This window comes from Ovis canadensis, chromosome 26, assembly GCF_042477335.2.
Source record: "Ovis canadensis isolate MfBH-ARS-UI-01 breed Bighorn chromosome 26, ARS-UI_OviCan_v2, whole genome shotgun sequence".
Taxonomy (NCBI): Eukaryota; Metazoa; Chordata; class Mammalia; order Artiodactyla; family Bovidae; genus Ovis; species Ovis canadensis.
In genome coordinates this window covers 18,878,555-18,900,000 of record NC_091270.1, presented here as the reverse complement: position 1 = coordinate 18,900,000, position 21,446 = coordinate 18,878,555, and the positions used below count along the sequence as shown (strand labels likewise).

The window sequence follows — 21,446 nt, the reverse complement described above, 5'->3', positions numbered from 1 at the left end:
GGTACCAAATCAGTATGCTCTTATATCTGGATTTTTTTTTCCTTGTTAGTCTGGTTTGTTTCTGTCCTTTTTAGAAAGTTTATTGAAGTGACTTCTTAGGATGCTCAGTGAGGAAAGAATCCGTCTGCCAGTGCAGGAGACACAAGAGACCTGAGTCTGATCCCTGAGTTGTAAAGATTCCCCTGGAGAAGGGATTGTCTACCCGCTCCAGTATCCTTGCCTGGAGAATCCCATGGACAGGAGAGCCTGGTGGGCTACAGTCTGTGAGGTCACAAAGAGCAGACACTCCTGAGTGCACCTGCACACACAGACATTAAAGGATCATTTGTCAACTGTGTCTCCCAGTCAGAGTTCCTGCAGATAATGAAGGGGTATTGGGAGAGAAGAACTCAGCCAAGGAGTCGTGTTTGTCTGTGTGTATCACACGTTATCTGTCCCTGCAGATAATGAGGGGATATTGGGAGAGAGTAACTCAGTAGGCTAGAATGTTTAGGTCAGGCTGTCCACCTTCCCAGATGCATCTGCTCTGCCTTGAGCGTCCATTTCTGACCATTCTCTGTGTCCACTTACTATTCCAACCTCCCTTTAGCATACCTCCTATGATTCTGCCTTCTGAATGCCAACTTTCTGTGAGTTCACATAATTTCCTGGTCATTCTCTACAAAAGATGAGAATCTGGGCAGCTCAGTGCCTTTACAGATGTGGTTTCCTCTTCATTCAAAGCCTTTCTTCATCCCTCACCGGGCAAACTCCTCCCTCCAGAGGTCCGGTGCTGTCTGATCTTCCTCCTAGGAAGGCTACCGTTATGTTTTGGTATGACAAATAAATATTTATTGGGTTGAATTAAATGATATTACTTTTCCCCTTTCTGTGTCATATTAAAAATAAGTCAAATTAATGATCATATTTCCAGAGTGACCAGAGTAGTTTGACTATGTTAGAGATCCAGAATAGAGTTTTTACCTAAATGAAAAGTAGGACAAAGACAATGTGGCAAGCATGCCACTCACATGTTGACCAGTCAATTGGGTGAGACAAGGGAAAAATGGGGAAAGAGATTTCTTCTTATGAGGTCAGGACACCAGTGATTAAACTTGTGGGTGATGGGAGTGGAAAACATGGATTTAAATTGAGAAATACTGGGGGAATGATAGTTGAATTTACCATGTTTATTGAGAATACAGAATCCACAGTGAAGAGAGCTGGAAATCAGGAAGGGGAAGCAATTTGTTTTCAGAAGAACCAGCACACTTTCCCACCACCTTAGGAAAACCTGTCTTTTGTCTCCCCTTCATCACAATAATGCTCATTCTTCAACTGTCCCTTTAACTTCTTTGAAACTCTTTCTATCACTCAATTCCCTGTTGGTGGTCACCATTTGATCCTATCTGAATAAGCACTGGGCATTAGACACTGAAGGAAAAGGCAAGAAGGAGAAAAAGGGTCTGAAGGCTGGACCTTGAGACCAATGACACTGCAGATGCAACTGTGCTGTTATAATTGAGGCTTGAAAGAATCAACACCATAGACTGAGATAAATATAAAGTGTTATTAGCACTGGTATTTCGTACGGTTAATCCCCCAATGCAGCAAAACACCAGACATTAATCTTTTTTTTCCTCTTTCTTGATTACTAAATTAGCACCTTCTTCCTGAGTAGTTTGCAGAAATTTCCAGCCGTTTCCAGAACATTTTCTATTGCATTTCCATAAAACATGGCTTAAAATTGAAACATAGGCAGGTTACAGTTTTGCTGTTCCATACTGAGGTGTATTTTAGGAGTGGAATTGGTTATGATAAATTTTCCACCAGCAAAACCCTGTGATGTTGCTTTTAGTTTCTGCTCCACTGGGTCTCGTTTATCCAAATCACCTTTAAGAAGAGGACAGTAACTGACTTCAGCAATTAGATGTGTCACTAGAATAAGTCCATACTGTTAAAGTGACAGTTCTAAATGGATCAGGTTATTATAATGTTATACCTCTGGTTTTTTAAATATTTATTTATTTGCCTGCACTGGGTCCTAGTTGCAGCGTGCAAACTCTTAGTTGCAGCGTGTGAGATCTAATTCCCTGACCAGGGATTGAGCCTGGGTGCCCTGCTTTGGGAGCATAACGTCTCCCACTGGACCATCAGGGACGTCCCTACATCTACTTTTTTAAATACTATAAGAAAGTGAGTAAGTGAAGTCCGACTCTTTGCGACCCCATGGACTGCAGCCTACCAGGCTCCTCTGTCCATGGGATTTTTCCAGGTAAGAACATTAGAATGGGTTGCCATTTCCTTCTCCAGGGGATCTTCCCGACCCAGGGATTGAACCCAGGTCTCCCACATTGCAGGCAGATGCTTTAACCTCTGAGCCACCAGGGAAGCCCTTTTAAATACTATAAGTTATTCCATTTGTCATGTGAAAACCTATAGTACAAAGAACAACAATCCATGTGACAGTCACAGCAGTCTGGGAAAAAAAAAATATATGTCTAGTGGTTTACTTTTTAAAACATAATAGCAGCTTTGGATTCTTACCAAGTGATGTTTGAGTGTTTACACAGGTTCCCACATATGCTCTGTCCCTTCCTGTCTCAGAGTACGACCTAGAGCCATGCGATGACCCTGGCGTCCCTGCCTTCAGCAGAAGAATCGGCTTCCACTTCGGAGTCGGGGACACACTGACCTTCTCCTGCTTCCCGGGTTACCGCTTAGAAGGTGCTACCAAGCTCACGTGCCTGGGTGGGGGCCGCCGTGTGTGGAGTGCACCTCTGCCAAGGTGTGTGGGTAGGTGGTCACACGCTTTCATTTCATTCATCCAGGGGACAGGGCGTGGTGCAGTCAGCGCAGGGCCCCTGGGCCAGGGAGGGGTGAGGGCCACCCGCTGGGACGGACAGAGACTCCACTTCCCAGGGCAGGAGAACCAGACCCCCTCTGGGCTGTGGTTACCTCAGTGACAAAGCCAGCCCCTTTCAGGTCGAAAACCTCATGACTGAATGGGGGTGAAACTAAAGCCTGTGTCAAGTGTAGTAATGAGGAAGAAGATATATATAAACATATACACTGTGTACCTGGGACAAAAGAAAAAAAGCTAGAAGGCAGGCTGTATTACCACAACCTTAAAGAATTCTGTTGCTAAAAAGCAGTGAGCCTCTCCTGGTGACAATTTAAAGTGCTGGTTTTGTTGTTTCTTTACACTCTGATTAGAGGATTGTGCGTACTCCTGCAAAGTGGGCATGCTAGCATTTCTAATGCCGGATTAGCTTTCTCCCTGTGTTCTCGAGGAATTCAAGTGGTCATTCTGTAGAGCTGTGTGAATCTTTATCTAGGAATTTGGCACGAGGCACTGTGCTGAGACTGTGGAATCAGGATGCCCATTCCGTGGGGTGTATTTGTTGTTAACCTGAGCCTGTTCTGCTGTGAGGAGTTCAGCAGAGAATCGATCTGGTGCTCAGAGTTTAAACACGAAAGCTTGGCTGAAGGTCTGGCCAGTCTAGTCATTAGCTCTAGGGGCAGTGTCTTCTGCCTGCCCTCTGCAATGCTGCTCAGCATGAGAAGGACTTGCAATCTGTCCTGTAGAGCTACCAAGCACGGCTAATGTCACAGCATTATGGCATTGTCTAGTTAGGACCCTCAGACCCCTTAACTGTGAGCCTTCTGAGTTCTGGAGAAGCCCCTGGTACCTTCCACGCACCTCTTACCAGCTGATACACTAGAGCCTGGTGGGCAAGTTATGAAACTGAAATTTCATAACCCATAAAAATGCTGAATTGTTAACTTAGTACACCATACTTTTTCCAAAGCACAGAATCTCTTTAATCATTTAGAAATATTATGTGATTCAAAAGTCAATACTGTCTTTTTGAGTTCCAATGTAGCATAGACAATAAGGTAGTGAGGACTTTAATATAAAAAATTAGACAAATGAACATGAAATGTATCATCTCTGCTTCCTGCCGGGGTGCATATCCGACCTTTCTATGATCTGACTTTCTCCAAAAACAGTAGTCCTCACTTTGTTTTTTTTGTTTTTTTTTTTTTTTTGGTTATGGATTTTATTTGAGAATTGGATGCCAATTTTGAAGATGGCCTAAAGGAAAAAGGAATACATTCTAAGAAAATAATTTTCTAGATGATCCTAGATGTTCCCAGAGTTGCCTAGAATCCATTTACCCCAAATTAGAAATTACTGAACAAGATAGTTAAAATCTGGAGGAAAAACTCCCAACCCGATGACGTTGAAGATTTATTCCCCATATGTAACATTGTCTATCAATTATAATATTCTATTTGCCTTTATTCTATTTTATCTCGATTCATTCTTGTTATCTGGGTTTCTGCATCACTGCCTTAAATGTAAAATGAGGAGCAACTGGGGTTGAAATAATAGTTAATATTTCGAGACCAGCACAGCTCTGAACTGTTTGCACGTGTCAAATCCATTCTACAGAAGGGAACGCTAAGAACCTAAGACCTTTGCCCACCAGCACAATTAGCAAGATTCCAACACTAGGTCTTTCATCCCAGCACTGAGACAGCACAGTGGCTTGGGCTGAGGCTGTTCTGTATTTTTCCTCTTGTGTTTTACCAGCTGCTCTCCAAATTTCCTTCCAGCCCATCTGGCCACAAGAGACCTTTGAATAGCCATGTTATTGTTCAGTCAATAAGTCATGTCCAACCCTTGCGACTGCATGAAGCACTACCGCATGCCAGGCCTCCCTGTCCTTCACTATCTCCTGGAGTTTGCTCAAAATCACATTCGTTGATTCAATGATGCCATCTAACCATCTCATCCTCTGTCACCCCCTTCTTCTTCTGCCCTCAATCTTTCCCAGCATCAGGGTCTTTTCCAATGATCTGGCTCTTTGCATCAGGTCAGCAAAGTTTTGGAGCTTTAGCTTCAGCATCAGTTCAGTTCAGTTCAGTCACTCAGTCGTGTCTGACTCTTTGTGACCCCATGAACTATAGCACGCCAGGCCTCGCTGTCCATCACCAACTCCTGGAGTTTACTCAAACTCATGCCCATTGAGTCAGTGATGCCATCCAACCATCTCATCCTCTGTCATCCTCTTCTCCTCCCACCTTCAATCTTTCCCAGCATCAGGGTCTTCTCCAACGAGGCAGTTCTTCACATCAGGTAACCAAAGTATTGGAGTTTCAGCTTCAACATCATTCCTTCCAATGAACCTTCAGGATTGATTTCCTTTGGGATTCACTGGTCTGATCTTGCTGTCCAAAGGGACTCTCAAGAATCTTCTCCAGCACCACAGTTTGAAAGCATCAGTTCTTTGGCACTTACCCTTCTTTATGGTCTAACTCTCACATCCATACATGATTACTGGAAAAACCATAGCTTGGTCTATGCAAACTTCTGTCAGCAAAGTGATGTCTCTGGTTTTTAACATGCTGTCTAGTTTGGGCACAGCTTTTCTTCCAAGGAGTAAGCATCTTTTAATTTCATGGCTTCAGTCATCATTTACAGTGATATTGGAGCCCAAGAAAATAAAGTCTGTCACTGTTTCTACCTTTTCCCCATCTATTTGCCACGAAGTGATGGGGCCAAATGCCATGATCTTTGTTTTTTAAATGTTGAGTTTTATGCCAGCTTTTTCATTCTCCTCTTTCACCTTCATCAAGAGGCTCTTTAGTTCCTCTTCACATTTTGCCTTAAGAGTGGTATTATCTGCATGTATGAGATTGTTGATATTTTTCCTGGCTATTGATTCCAGCTTGTGCTTCATCTACCCGAGCATTTCACTTGATGTAGTCTGTGTATAAGTTAAATAAGCAGGGTGATGATACACAGCCTTGTTGTACTCCTTTCCCACTTTTGAACCATTCTGTTGTTCCATGTCCGGTTCTAACCATTGCTTCTTGTCCTGCCTGCATACAGGTTTTTCAGGAGGCAGGTAAGGTAGTCTGGTATTCCCATCTCTTTAAGAATTTTCCACAGTTTGTTGTGATCCATACAAAGGCTTTAGCATAGTCAGTGAGCAGATTTTTTTTTTAATCCCCTTGCTTTTTCTATGATCCAGCAAATGTTGGCAATTTGATCTCTGGTTTGTATGCCTTTTCTAAATCCAGTTTGTACATCTGGAAGTTCTAAGTTCATGTACTGCTGACGCCTGACTTAAAGGATTTTGAGCACTACCTTGCTAGCATATGAAATGAGTGCGGTTGTACAGTGGTTTGAACATTATCTGGCACTGCCTTTCTTTGGGATTGGAGTGAAAACTGATGTTTTCCAGTCCACAGCCACTGCTAAAGCTTTTAAAATTTGCTCACATACTGAGTGCAGCACTTTAACAACATCATCTTTTAGGACTTGAAATAACTCAGCTGGAATTCCATCACCTCCACTCACTTTGTTTGTAGTAATGCATCAGTTCAGTTCAGTTCAGTTCAGTTGCTCAGTCGTGTCCGACTCTTTGCGACCCCGTGAATCACAGCACGCCAGGCCTCCCTGTCCATCACCAACTCCCGGAGTTCATCCAAACTCTTGTTCATTGAGTCGGTGATGCCATCCAGCCATCTCATCCTCTGTTGTCCCCTTCTCCATGCCCCCAATCCCTCCCAGCATCAGTAGTAATGCATCAGTTCAGTTCAGTCGCTCAGTCGTGTCCAACTCTTTGCAACTCCATGAATCACAGCACACCAGGCCTCCCTGTCCATCACCAACTCCTGGAGTTCACTCAGACTCGCATCCATCGAGTCAGTGATGCCATCCAGCCATCTCATCCTCGGTCGTCCCCTTTTCCTCCTGCCCCCAGTCCCTCCCAGCATCAGAGTTTTTTTCCAATGAGTCAGCTCTTCGCATGAGGTGGCTAAAGTACTGGAGTTTCAGCTTTAGCATCATTCCTTCCAAAGAAATCCCAGGGCTGATCTCCTTCAGAATGGACTGGCTGGATCTCCTTGCAGTCCAAGGGACTCTCAAGAGTCTTCTCCAACACCACAGTTCAAAAGCATCAATTCTTCGGCGCTCAGCCTTCTTCACAGTCCAAATTTCACATCCATACATGACCACAGGGAAAACCATAGCCTTGACTAGACGGACCTTAGTCGGCAAAGTAATGTCTCTGCTTTTGAATATGCTATCTAGGTTGGTCATAACTTTTCTTCCAAGGAGTAAGCGTCTTTTAATTTCATGGCTGCAATCACCATCTGCAGTGATTTTGGAGCCCCCAAAATAAACTCTGACACTGTTTCCACTGTTTCCCATCTATTTCCCATGAAGTGATGGAAATGAATGCGATGATCTTCATTTTCTGAATGTTGAGCTTTGTCTTCACATTCCATAATGTCTGATTTTAAGTGAGTAACCACACCATCTTGGTTATCCGGGTCATTGAGACCTTTTTTGTATAGTTCTGTGTTTCATTGCCACCTCTTCTTAATCTCGTCTGCCTCTGTTAGGTCCCTACCATTTCTGTCCTCTACTATGCCCTTCTTCACATGAATGTTGCCTTGATAGCTACAGTTTTCTTGCTCGGGTCTCTAGTCTTTCCCATTCTGTTGTTTTCCTCTACTTCTTTGTGTTTTCATTTAAAAAGGCTTGCTTATATCTCCTTGCTATTCTCTGAAAGTCTGCATTCAGTTGGGTATATCTTTCTCTTTCTCTTTTGCCTTTTGCATCTTCTCTTTTCTCAGCTATTTGTAAGGTCTCCTCAGACAACCATTTTGCCTTTTTATATTTCTTTTACTTTGGGATGGTTTTGGTCACTGTCTCCTGTATAATGTTATGGACGTCCTTCCACAGTTCTTCAAGCACTCTGTCTACCATATCTAATCCCTTGAATCTATTTGTCACCTCCACTCTATAATCATAAGGAATTTGATTTAGGTCATATTTGAATGAATCAATGGTTTTCCCTACTTTCTTCAATTTAAGCCTAAAGTTTAAGCAATGAGAAGTTCATGATCTGAGCCACAGTCAGTCAGTTCCAGGTCTTGGTTTTGCTGACTGTATAGAACTTCTCCATCTTTGGCTGCAAAGAACAGAGTCCGTCTGACTAACCATATTTCGAAGGGCAATAAAACCCAGCAGGTGACTCACGTGGCACCTGGGAGTTCTCCCCCCTCCTTTCCCTCACTCTCCAAGTCCAAATAGTGGTAGTTCTCAAGATTCTACTTCCCCCAGGGGTCCTCTCTGCCGGGCCTAGAGAACCCTTCACCTTCACACCCTGAAGATGCCCCTGCCTCCAGGACTGCCCCCCAGGGGGCCGCAGCCACAGAGTAATCTGTCTGAATTCAGAGTCTCCCCCACCTGTCCATTAACAGAACTTGAGGCAGCCTCTGGGAGGGTCAGTGTTATTCACTGGCAGACCCTCCGACTTCCCACCCCACTTACTTATGTACTTGAGCTCAGACACACACCTACACTCACATACAGATGTGCTGCACAAGACATGAAATTGCCTGGTTCTCTTACCTGTAGGCCTCTCTCTTCACCGCTCCTTACTCACAGCATGCACCCCCTTTTCTGCCAGACTGCCCCTCCTCATTTTGAATGCCCCCTCCATGCAGCTCTCTCCACCCTGCTTACTCCCTGGCTAGAGAGGGACCCTCTGGGATCACTGTCTGAGCCAATAAGCTTGTCTTCTTATCTCTGTCTCCCCAGCTGGGCTGACCTTTCCTTTACAGTGGGGGCTACCTTAGCCCAGATCCACCTCTGGACCTTATTCAGTAAATGTTTGTCAAGCAATCGTTATTTCTCTCAGAGGTGCCTATCTTGATCTCACAGTTTGATTCATTGGCACTCTGTGTCTATCTTTCTTCCTTCAAAATCATAGAAATAAGAATAGCCTATCTCTAGCCAAGAGCTGCAGATCCATTCTGAAGATCACACCTGGAGGAAGGCCAAGAGAATTACGAGCACGCTGCTTCACCTTTCCCTATTAAACACCTGGTTATAAACAGAACTTTGAGTGGACACCTGGGCTGAGAACTGCCCTGACCTGTACTCCTTATGTGAAGAAGTGTCCCTGTGAGATGAGAGGCACTGTGGGCTTCAGTAGTGTTTAGGGGAGCAAGTCTTCAGCAACAGAATTTGAATCCAGATCAGTGTAAGTAGGCAGATTGCGTGCATGCTCAGTCATTCAATTGTATCTGACTCTTTGAGACCCTGTCGACGGTAGCCCGCCAGGCTCCTCTGTCCATGGGATTCTCCAGGCAAGGATCCTGGAGTGAGTTGCCATTTCAGCATATATTTTCACCTACTGTGTTACTATCAAACAGTAAATTAATATCCCTGATAAAGTATCTCTTAATATTGAATATTAATACTTACAGATAATATGGTTAATCCTCTGGGTGTGGACTTTCAGCTTCCAAAGCTGTGAGAAATACTGATTAATGTTGTCCTTTAAGCCTCTCATCTCTTCTGTTACATCACCCAGAGCTGCAAGACAGCCTGCACAGGTTGATGCTTTTGTACAGAAGAATTAACTGAAAAATCAATTGACTCTTATTTTTTTCATTTACTGTTATGTTTAGTTCCATTACAAAACTCTAAATGACAATTCAATTTTAATTACAGTTTCAGGAGGTTCTTTATAAAAATTTTTTAAAAAAAAGAGCCAATGATTCATTTTACGGGAAATTATATCCTTTCATCTTAAAGTCATTTTAAATGGATTATGGTAAGAACTTAAAATTGACACATTTAATTGCTCCGGGAATGGAGATTTGCAATGGATGTCTGAAATCAAGTTCAAAGAATTTCTGAAATTCTGATGCGTTGCATTCTTTAAGTTTCTGAGCACCTGCTTTTTTACTCTTTGTCATATTTCACTCAATTATCTCCTATGGGACAGTCTTGGGCTTTAGAGCACTTAGTCTTCTTTATACATTCCAGTTCTTTCATTTGAAAATCAGGTTGCATCTGTCTTTGTGCACTAGGATATTCAGTGGGAAATAAACTTAAGTCATTAGCCTGCCTCACACACAGGATCCCAGTGCAGAGGCTCCTGTACCATGGCAGGATATTTTGTGGAATGTTAAGATGCTCAGTCATGACCACCTCATGTTCCTACTCTTGGAGTCATACATTCACATGTGTTCCTCGTGGGTTACTTAACATCTGTAAGCATAATTAATAATAAATATTGTACTTTGTCAATGTAGTGTGATTGTTACTAGACCACCTGAGGTTCAAATCCCAGTTCTGTCAACCATCCAGCCTGCCCCCATGTGATCTTGAGCAGGTTAATTAATCTGCCTCGGTTTCCTCATCTGTAAAATGGACTTAGCATTGATACTGACCTCTTAGAATTGTTTTCTTTATGTAATGATGTAATATTTATAAAAATGCATTCAGTTCAAGTGACAAATAGACCAAAAGAAGAATAGATTGCTGTACCTAGACAGGCAAAGTCTTATACTTTTTATCGACCCTTTTGTTGTTCGGTCACTGAGTCATGCCCAACTCTTTGTGACTCCTATGGACTGCAGCATACCAGTCCTTCGCTATATCCTGGAGCTTGCTCAGACTCACGTCCATTGAGTCAGTGATGCCGTCCAACCACATCATCCTTTGTCTTACCCTTCTCCTCCTGCCTTCAGTCTTTCCCAGCATCGTAAGTACTTATTTGATCTTCCAGTGTGTCCCTCTAGACTGGGAATTCTAGAATTTGTTAACATGTCCATTTTCACACTATGACTGTTTCCTTTAGAATCTTTGGGTTCACTATTTTCTTTTAGTATGTGTCCTCTTTTCCAAACAGCCATCTATCAGGTCACCTCTGTGCTCCAAGCTCTCCAGGGATCCTGGTTCCATGACCCCCATGCAGAATCACCCTGCCGTCTGGCCCAGTCTGTGTTTGCAGCCAGATCACCTAAGTTCTCCCAAATGTTACCCTGCTTCAGTCATGCCCTCAAGGCCACTTGTGCTTCTTTCTTAACGTTTTCTCCATTTCCCATAAAACCTCCCTTTATGTCCTTTTGGAGGGAAAGGTAAGGGCAAGGGAACCAAGTTCTCCTGTGTTTTCTCCCTGATTCTCTTCCTGGCCCTCGTATGTGGGAGCATCCTGAGGTTCAAGGGCACAAATCGCCTGGAGCTGATCCTGAATCTCCAGCTTGTTCCTTCCATCATCAGGCCAGGGAAGCCCCACTCCTGGTACAGAGGAGGACTGCAGTTATTGTCAGAGAGAGACTGGGCAGTCAGAGATTTGTGATTATGAAGACGGGCATGCCTGGGACATTGCCAAAGCTGTGTGACCCTCAGAAGGCCCCTCCTTAAAGTGAACCTTGCCCACCTCTCGCCCCCATTATGTGCAGGCATTTTACTTATTTTCAGTTTCCAGCTTGACCATTACTCTTCACACGCAGGCTTGTTTTGTTGGAATTTTAAAAATCGCTGTGCTTATCACATAGTGTGGCTGATAAGTTACTTCATGCAGAATCACATGGAGCATTCTTGTCACGCAAGCATGCCCACACACACACATATGCAAATACACACATGCAGACTCAGGGCAATTTTATCTTGTTGTGGCTGTTTTGGACACTTAGAGTTTTAGAGGTTAGCCTAACATGCTCACTTTCGTTGGTGAGGAAATGGGTGCTGAGAGTCTAGGTGACTTTCTCTGGTGACTAGTCTAGGTGACTTTGGCAGAAAGTTGAGGGCTGTATTTGTTTTCATTTTTACTCTGATTTAAGTTCTTTATGTAAATTTGGATCTAGAGGTGAACTGCCTTCTCCTTTCATCAGGAAAAGGGGAAAAGAATGTATTTTCTGCCATCAAAGGGACTTCTGTCCCAAGACAGTCAGACGGGCTCAGGACTGTGACATGGCAGTGGGTGACTCAGTGGTCCGGTCCATAGTGAAAATCCCGTTTAAGTGCATCCAGACTAAGGCCACAGAGTGCCGACGGGGGGAACTATGTGGACATCACTGCGGAGTCAGCACGTAGGGGTCGGCAGTGACGCTTCACAAGGCAGAGCTGGGGCTCAAAGAGGCGAGCACCCAGGGGTCAGTCAGAGTGTTCAGGCTTATCTGTTTCACCCTAGAACTCTTTGCAGGATAGGAGGAAGAAGCAGTCTACTAAAAGAAACAAGAAAATCTTGAAAATGGGATAAATTGGGATATCTTTCCTGTCCAGTTGGTAAAACAGTGAAAAGAAGTTGTTAGTCTATAAAAGCAATATGTTAACAGCAGACATGCATTGAGAGAGAAGAGGGCTGCCATGATTTTAAAGTTTTTATTTATTACAGTCAGTAATTCCACTTTTGAATCCTCTTTCTTTTTTTAATGTTCTGTTTATTTTAGCTGAATGTGGAGCAAGTGTCAAAGGAAATGAAGGAACGTTGCTATCTCCAAATTTCCCGTCAAACTATGATAATAACCATGAGTGTATCTATCAAATTGAAACGGAAGCTGGCAAGGGGATCCATCTCAGAGCGCGAAGCTTCCAGCTGTTTGAAGGAGATATTCTGAAGGTAAAAATAATTTTCTTTAATAATTTCTTTGCAAGGAATAAATAGGATCTTGATCCAGCTATATCATAGATATAGATATATATACCTATATTAACATATCTTTATATATACACATTTTTCCCAATTTGCTTATCCAACTGGTTTGAGATAGTGGTCTCTAGCATTATGTGTATTGGACTTTAAAATATCTCAGATCTGAAATGCATCTTAGGCATATTTTTTTAAGATTGTTAATCTTAGTTTTCTTATATATAGAAAACATGCAATAGTACCTACCTTTTTTGTGATGTTTTGAGGATTAAATAATATAATATGGATACATATTTGTAGCCTTGTGCCTAGTGCACACTGGGAGTTGTATTAGTAAAAACTCACAGGATCCTCAGACCAACCCTTTCTGCAGTCCCTCTTGATTTGTAAATGTGGTCATGACAGAGCATCCTTCAGAGCTGGAAGGATCTTGATGTGACAGTGGAAACAAACCTGACCACTGTCCTGGGACCACCAAGCAGGGTGGATGTGGAGAAGCCACGCCCGGAGGAGGCAGTCTCACACACAAGGCTGAGCTGTGTTCAGAGAACTCTGGGGTGTCCGAGGCATGGGGCCAGCCACAAGGGTCATTGCAGGAGGTGATTCTTAGCATCAGAGCCTCGGGGAGCTGCTCTGGGGCAGGAGTGGGGGGGTTCAGACCTGCACACTACTCACATTCCAGATGGATTCAGGAAAATGGGCAGAGAAATGGATCCATGGCACCAGGTCTTACCTTGACCTGAAAATCTCAGCTCCAACTGCAAATGCCACCAAGCTCCTTCTGAAATTCTTCCCATATCTCCTAAAACTATGTCAGGAAACTGGGACGTCCCTGGGTCTAGGGCCTGAGTAGCCACTTGCAGCCCGAGCCTCAGGGAAAGAGAGTGGCTTTGAGCAACAAAGACCATGCTGGCCACCACCCAGCCTGTCCACAGCTGGTTCCAGGGGGACTGAGCACCTTGTCCATGATCACAGCTGGTTCACAAGAAGGACCCGTCTCATTCCCTTTCTAAAGTCCTAGGGTGCCCACTCACATGTTCTTCTGCACAGACAGACACAATGTTCCATCTCAGGGCCAGTTAACTTGGCTCACTTGAAGCTGTGAGCATTGAGAAGCTATGCAAAGAGCCTGCTACAGGGGGACCCTAGTGCCCTCCAAGGGTGCTCTCTGCATAGTGAATGAAGAAGATCGCTGGCAGTATCCACCATGTGCACAGGCCAAGAGAAGCTTCCAGACTCAAGTGCTCCCTTCCTCCAAGTCCACCATTGACTACAGTTCTAGGTCATAATTTAGCAGACAGATTTTACTTTAGCTGTTCTTTCATTGTAATGGTCTTTCAAAAAAGCTCATGTTGGCAGTATGTGTCACTGTAATTAAGAAGTGATTTTCAGGTATAAACTAGAATATCCTTACTGATCTAGAAAAAGTTAAAGTCGAATCATACAAAACTATTTTCTTTGCTAACCTCCCACTCAAGATGTCAGCAAATTTGGGAAATACAGCAGTGGTCACAGGACTAGAAAACATCAGTTTTCACTCCAGTCCCAAAGAAGGGCAATACCAGATAATGTTCAAACTACCGTACAACTGCACCCATTTCACATGCTAGTAAGGCTATGCTCAAAACCCTTCAAGCTAGTCTTCAAAGTATGTGAATCAAGACCTTCCAGAGGTACAAGTTGGATTCAAAAAAGGCAGAGGAAGCAGAGATCAAACTGCCAACATCCACTGGATCAAAGAAAAAGCAAGGGAATTCCAAAAAACATCTACTTCTGCTTCATTGACTACACTAAAGCCTTTGACTGTGTGGAGCACAGCAAACTGAAAAGTTCTTAAAGAGATGGAAATATCAGACCACCTTACCTGTGATAGCTTACAGCAAATGGTGTCAGATTCCTGATCTCCAAAAAAGACTTAGCTTTAGGACCAGGGACCAGCCTTGATCACTCAAGAGCTTTTGTGTACCAGAGTTTTATTAAAGTATGTAAAGGAATAGAGAAAGCTTCTGACATAGACATTAGAAGGGGAACAAAGAGTGTGCCCTCACTAGTCTAAGCAATGGAGTTATGTACTTTTTTAATTGGTTATTACAATAAATCAAAAGAATGTCTCAAGGTTGTAAAGATCTTACTAGACCTACTCCCATAATTTACATTTAAATATGACAGAATTAGAACTAACAATATAAAGATCTTACCAGAGCCACTCCCATGATATACATGCTAAGATAACAGGATTAGTTAGAAGGTTTTCAAGGAGAAGCTGTCCTCAAGCAGGATACATTGTTGTTATGTAATGCTTAGTATAGAGTTTGAACTGAGTTGTTTGTTGTGTAATCATCAGTTCTCCACTTAAAGAAAAAAGAAACAAAAAACATTTTATGTAACTAAGACTAAGGAATGAAAAGGGAAAAAAGGCATTTGTCCTTTCCTCCTCCTTGAGAATTTCAGACCCCTATCTCCTCCTCAGGGACCCTGGATTTCTTATCAACCTGCCTAGGAATTGACTCTCTGTATCCTGAGAAACTTGTATGTAGGTCAAGAAGCAACATTTAGAACCAGACATGGAAAAACAGACTGCTTCAAAACTGAGGAAGGTGTATGACAAGGCTGTATATTTTCACGCTGCTTATTTAACTTCTATGTAGAGTACATCATGCAGAATGATGGGCTGGATGAATCACAAGCTGAAATCAAGATTGCCAAGAGAAATATCAACAGCCTCAGATATGCAGATGATACCACTCTAATGACAGAAAGTGAAGAGGAACTGAAGAGCCGCTTGCTGAAGGGGAAAGAGGAGAGTGAAAAAGCTGGCTTAAAACTCAACATTTAAAAAACTAAGATCATGGCATCCATTCCTATCACTTCATGGCAAATAGAAGGGAAAAAGTGGCAGCAGTGACTGATTTTATTTTCTTGAGCTCCAAAATCACTGCAGACATTGACTGCAGCCACAAAATTAAAAGATGCTTACTCCTTGGAAGGGGAGCTATGACAAACCTAGACAGCATATTCAAAAGCAGAGACCTCACTTTGCCGACAAAGGTCCGTATAGTCAAAGGTATGGTTTTTCCAGTAGTCGTGTATGGATGTTAGAGTTGGACTATAAAGAAGGATGAGCACCAAAGAATTGATGCTTCCTAATTGTGGTGCTGGAGAAGATTCTTGAGAGTCCCTTGGACAGCAAGGATATCAAACCACTCAATCCTAACAGAAAACTATCCTGAATATTCATTTGAAGGATTGATGCTAAAGCTGAAGTTCCAATACTTTGAAGTGTCAGTACCTGATGTGAAGGCCAACTCATTTGAAAAGACCCTGATATTGGAAAAGACTGAAGACAAAGGAAGAAGTGGTTAGCAGAGGATGAGATTGTTAGATAGCATCACCAGCTCAATGGGCATGAATTTGAGCAAACTCCATGTGATAGCGAAGGACAGGGAGGCCTAGCATGCTGCAGTCCATTGGGTCACAGAGTTGGATATAACTTAGCAATGAGCATAACATAACATACAGCCTTTAAGGCAAACTTTTAAGAACAATTAATAATACTTTGGTGTAGGTGATTGATTAGAGACACTGCATTAAATATATTGATCAGTATTATTGGAATGGAAGGAAGCATTTGTGATTGTGTGCTGTTTAAACATGTTGATTATAATAAAAAATCAGAACAAAATCTTGCTTACCACATTGAATCCCAGAAAAACTGTCAGTCATCTGAAGTGCAGAGATATTTTGCAAGCATATATTTTATTGAACATGCTAATAAATATCAAAGTGTTAAAAAGTTTCATGTGGGATTATCTTAATTTTAATTCATTTTATTGGCACATAGTTGTGTTAGTTTCTACTGTCCAGCAATGTGAATCAGTTATGTGTATACACATATCCGTTATTGATGCTATATTTAAAATAGATAAGCAATGAGAACCTCCTGTATAACTGAGGTAATGCTATGCTCTTTGGTAACCTAAAAGGAAGGAAATCCAAAAAAGGGGATACATGTATAGAGATTATCTTAATTTTATATCTTAAATGCTGTTTATATTGCCCCCATATAAATAGTATGATTTATACTATACAAAGGCCACATTTTCTATATATACACCCTCCCACACATATAAACATGATGTTTCCTTGTTTTGAATGGAAAAATCATGTAAGAGAAGATAATCATGATGATGTGATCACTAATCTAGAGCCAGACATCCTGGAATGTGAAGTCAAGCGGGCCTTAGAAAGCATCACTATGAACAAAGCTAGTGGAGGTAATGGAATTCCAGTTGAGCTGTTTCAAATCCTGAAAGATGATGCTGTGAAAGTGCTCCACTCAATATGCCAGCAAATATTTAAAACTCAGCAGTGGCCACAGGACTGGAAAAAGTCAGTTTTCATTCCAATTCCAAAGAAAGGCAATGCCAAAGAATGCTCAAACTACCACACAATTGCACTCATCTCACATGCTAGCAAAGTAATGCTCAAAATTCTCCAAGCCAGGCTTCAGCAATACGTGAACCATGAACTCCCTGATGTTCAAGCTTGTTTTAGAAAAGGCAGAGGAACCAGAGATCAAATTGCTAACATCTACTGGATCATGGAAAAGCAAGAGAGTTCCAGAAAAACATCTATTTCTTCTTTATTGACTATGCCAAAGCCTATGACTGTGTGGATCACAATAAACTGTGGAAAATTCTGAAAGAGATGGGAATACCAGACCACCTGACCTGCCTCTTGAGGAATCTGTATGCAGGTCAGGAAGCAACAGTTAGAACTGGACATGGAACAACAGACTGGTTCCAAGTAGGAAAAGGAGTACGTCAAGGCTGTATATTGTCACCCTGCTTATTTAACTCCTATGCAGAGTACATCAAGAGAAACGCTGGACTGGAAGAAACACAAGCTGGCATCAAGATTGCCAGGAGAAATATCAATAACCTCAGATATGCAGATGACACCACCCTTATGGCAGAAAGTGAAGAGGAGCTAAAAAGCCTCTTGATGAAAGTGAGAGAGGAGAGTGAAAAAGTTGGCTTAAAGCTCAACATTCAGAAAACGAAGATCATGGCATCTGGTCCCATCACTTCATGGGAAATAGATGGGGAAACAGTAGAAACAGTGTCAGACTTTATTTTGGGGGGCTCCAAAATCACTGCAGATGGTGACTACAGCCATGAAATTAAAAGACGCTTACTCCTTGGGAGAAAAGTTATGACCAACCTAGATAGTATATTCAAAAGCAGAGATATTACTTTGCTGACTAAGGTCCGTCTAGTCAAGGCTATGGTTTTTCCAGTAGTCATGTATGGATGTGAGAGTTGGACTGTGAAGAAGGCTGAGCGCCGAAGAATTCATGCTTTTGAACTGTGGTGTTGGAGAAGACTCTTGAGGGTCCCTTGGACTGCAAGGAGATCCAACCAGTCCATTCTGAAGGAGATCAACCCTGGGATTTCTTTGGAAGGAATGATGCTAAAGCTGAAGCTCCAGTACTTCGGACACCTCATGTGAGGAATTGACTCATTGGAAAAGACTCTGATGCTAGGAGAGATTGGGGGCAGGAGGAGAAAGAGGTGATTGAGGATGAGATGGCTGGATGGCATCACGGACTCGATGGACGTGAGTCTGAGTGAACTTCGGGAGATGGTGATGAACAGGGAGGCCTGGTGTGCTGCGATTCATGGGGTCGCAAAGAGTCGGACATGGCTTAGCGACTGAACTGAACTGAACTGAAGGAGAATGCCATGGTTAAATACGTAGAGAGAGGTTAGTTTTGGAAAGAGCTCTGGCGGGGCGGGGGTGGCACCTGCAGGCCTAGGGCTGGTTTCAGCATTGTCATTCCAGGATTCCTTGCGATGGTTTCTAACTGGTACTCATCTGCTACCTTGGCTGTTCCATGCAGAGCATATGGTGCTGATTATGTGCCAAGCTCTGAGGAGATTTTGTAGTGCAACTAGTTACAGTCCTGCATTAATGTGAGACCCAAGGAACCTTTTCCTAATGACTGAAAGGGACGCTTTGATTCTAGCTGCTTGTAGATGAGGAAATACACTAGGAAGTGTTATCTTGAGCTGAAATTGCTCATTACTAATTTCATTGGCATTAAAAGTCAATGCCTTTGCCTTCCAACACTATCTGGGTTGTTGCTTGTGATACATGTGAAGCATGAATCCAAATTTTCAACTTGAGAGAACTGACAACATAATATCCACACTTGTCAGTTACTTCTTCATTCAGAGATTTTCATTGTCAAGCCCAGTGCTAATTGCTGGTGATGTAGACAGAAAAACAGAATTACTCTTCTGCAGAAGCTTGTAGTTCAGCATGGCAGTGGGTCAGTTCTTGTGGTTGTAGATGAGAGGGTCCTGAGCACTATTCACTGTCTATGTGAGCTATTAAATCTCAGAGAAGCACTCAGACAAGCCAGGATCAATGGAGGTGACCAGCAAATGATGCTTCAGAGCTTTGAGGACCAGACCTAGGAGTGTGTTTATCTGCTTTAATGCCCCTCCTCTCTACAGATTCTTGTGAATCACAGAGAATTACATGGCATGTGGGGTAACATAAGACCTTGCTGGAGAGGCCTGGACACTATTTTTCAGCCAGAATGCTCTGGATTTAAAAGTCTTTATAATCTGGGTGTCAGAAACGAAAGCATGTACATTAAGCCAAACAATGATTTGTCCAGTACTAATTTTGATTCTCCTACTCGAGCATGAGAGTATTGAATTAAAATGCAATCCAATCGTGAACCATAAAATTAGTTCTTCCAAATGTGTCCTCTCCATTTAGGAGTGTGTGAACCTGTATGTCAGTCTGTCAAGCAGCATTCGTGGTTTCCACGCACATCAGAAGAGCGATGGGAGAGGAAAAGGAAGAGTTAATCTCTGTGAGGGAACTAGACAGCCCTGGGGGTGGCTGCCAAGCACTGTGATAAGCTTTATTTAGTTAAGACTTTTTCATAAAGAAAAGCTGGATGTTCTCCAGTATGATGTGATACATTTGCATTCTTTCTTCTAAAAAGCCCACATCCATACCAGTGGTCCCTTGCTATGAACACTCATGATGTTCCAAGAGGCAAGTGGCCGAGCCTCTCCCATAAGCGTTCCAGTGTTGACCACTTACTGATGGTGTGAGGGCTCAATGCTGAATTCCACTAGAATGTAAACACAGTTTTTCCGGCATTAGGAGGGTTCTGTCCATGCCCTAAGATTGTTTGACTGGGGCAATGTGGCTGGCACCCCTGTACTCCCAGTGTGGACCTGAGGAGGCACCACTTCATCTCCCTTGGGGCCTCCCTGGTAGCTTACATGGTAAAGAACCCTCCTGCAGTGCACGAGACCCAGGCTCAATCTGTGAGTTAGGAGGATCCCCTGGAGGAGGAAATGGCTCCCCACTCCAGTATTCTTGCCTGGAGGATCCCATGGACCGAGGAGCCTGGCAGTGTACAGGTCATGGGGTTGCAAAGAGTCAGATACAACTGAACCACTTACACTTTCACACTTTCCTTTCCCTCACCCATGATGTCTACTCAAAACCAAGCCCGGTCACTTGCCTTCCAGACACTCAGGGTGTCCACTCAGGCTGTACAACCTAGAAAGACAGAGTCAATCACCAAGTGCTTCAGAGCAAGACCAGACACCAATTCCTCTGTTAGGACAAATTCAAAGCTGAAGTCACCGCAGGCACAGGGATGAGAAGGTGGGACAAAGCTCCGGTGCCACATCCTGTGACGTTCTGATGGAGAGAGGACATCCGCAGTGAACCGCGACATGTACTTTCAAACTCTGTACGCGGATTGGGAGGGAGAGAATATGGTAGCCCCTGGACCTGGGAGGTGCGGACGCCTAGTGATTCCATTTTACATGAACAGAGAGAACTCAGCTTGATGCAGATAAATGACCTGGGCACAAGTGGGATCTTTTGTCTTTAATGTAAAGGTAAAACAGAGAAAAAACTATGGTCTGGCAGTGTCCACTCAGCTTTCTATAAACTGTGTCGCTTTCTAAAGAGTTGTATAAAATTGTGTGTTTGAAAGTTTGGATTTCTTGTTAAAATTGCTGGCATATGAACAGAACTCAGTGACCAGGGTGCTTGTGCTGTGGGTTCTCCCCAGGTCTACGATGGAAAGGACAGCTCGTCGCGGCCCCTGGGTGCCTTCACTAGGAACGAGCTGGTGGGGCTCGTCCTGAACAGCACCTCCAACCACCTGTGGCTGGAGTTCAACTCCAACGGATCCGACACGGACCAGGGCTTTCAGCTCACCTACACCAGTAAGTGCTGTACAGGTTAACCCTTTCACATACTTTTATTTTCTCAGGATACAGCTGTTACTTCACTAATATGATACCTTCTAAATATCGATTTTTTTTTTCCTGGGCCTCCTCCTGTGTTTTTGGATCACTGTTTAATTCTGTGAATTGTTCAACAGGTAGTAAATTTAGACACATTACCAGAAGCAGGAGTTTGAAGCATATTTATTTAGGCATATTCATATTCTCTTAACATGGCTGTACGTGAAAAGAAAATATCATGACACTGAAGAGATATTAGGGTTAAAGTGATTGTGATTTAATGCACCTGACAAAAATTCGTAGACATATGTATGAAAGATTTTGAATGAATGATACAACTGATAGTAATAGTCTTTGAATGCCTATGACACATTGATACTTTTCTGTTGTATCTATTACATTCTATACATTCTGGAAGATAGATTACATGTGTGTAAAATATAATAAATAATTTATACACATAAATACACAGGTACACACATACGGGTGTGTGTATCTCAACTCTTTGTTTTAAGCTCTTTCTTCTCACAAATAATTTCCTATGAGAAAACTAAACATAAGTAATTGCAACATGTGTCCAAGTTATCAGGTAATGAGCCAGTAGAACCAGGACTGGACCTGTAGCTCACACTTTTGGTTTTGTTTTAACTTAAAAAAAAATAAAGTATAAACCAATTAGCAATGTTGTGATAGTTTCAGG

General features: G+C 42.8%; 1 protein-coding gene across 1 annotated transcript in view; it reads left to right on the top strand.

Moving 5' to 3' along the window:
• CSMD1 (CUB and Sushi multiple domains 1) overlaps positions 1-21,446 on the top strand; it is a 2,061,903-nt gene that overhangs the window by 1,686,457 nt on the left and 354,000 nt on the right. Inside the window, exons 21-23 of the mRNA XM_069573063.1 lie at positions 2,587-2,775; positions 12,253-12,422; positions 20,569-20,725. Coding sequence (XP_069429164.1) covers positions 2,587-2,775; positions 12,253-12,422; positions 20,569-20,725 — 516 coding nt within the window. The remainder of the gene's footprint in view (positions 1-2,586; positions 2,776-12,252; positions 12,423-20,568; positions 20,726-21,446) is intronic.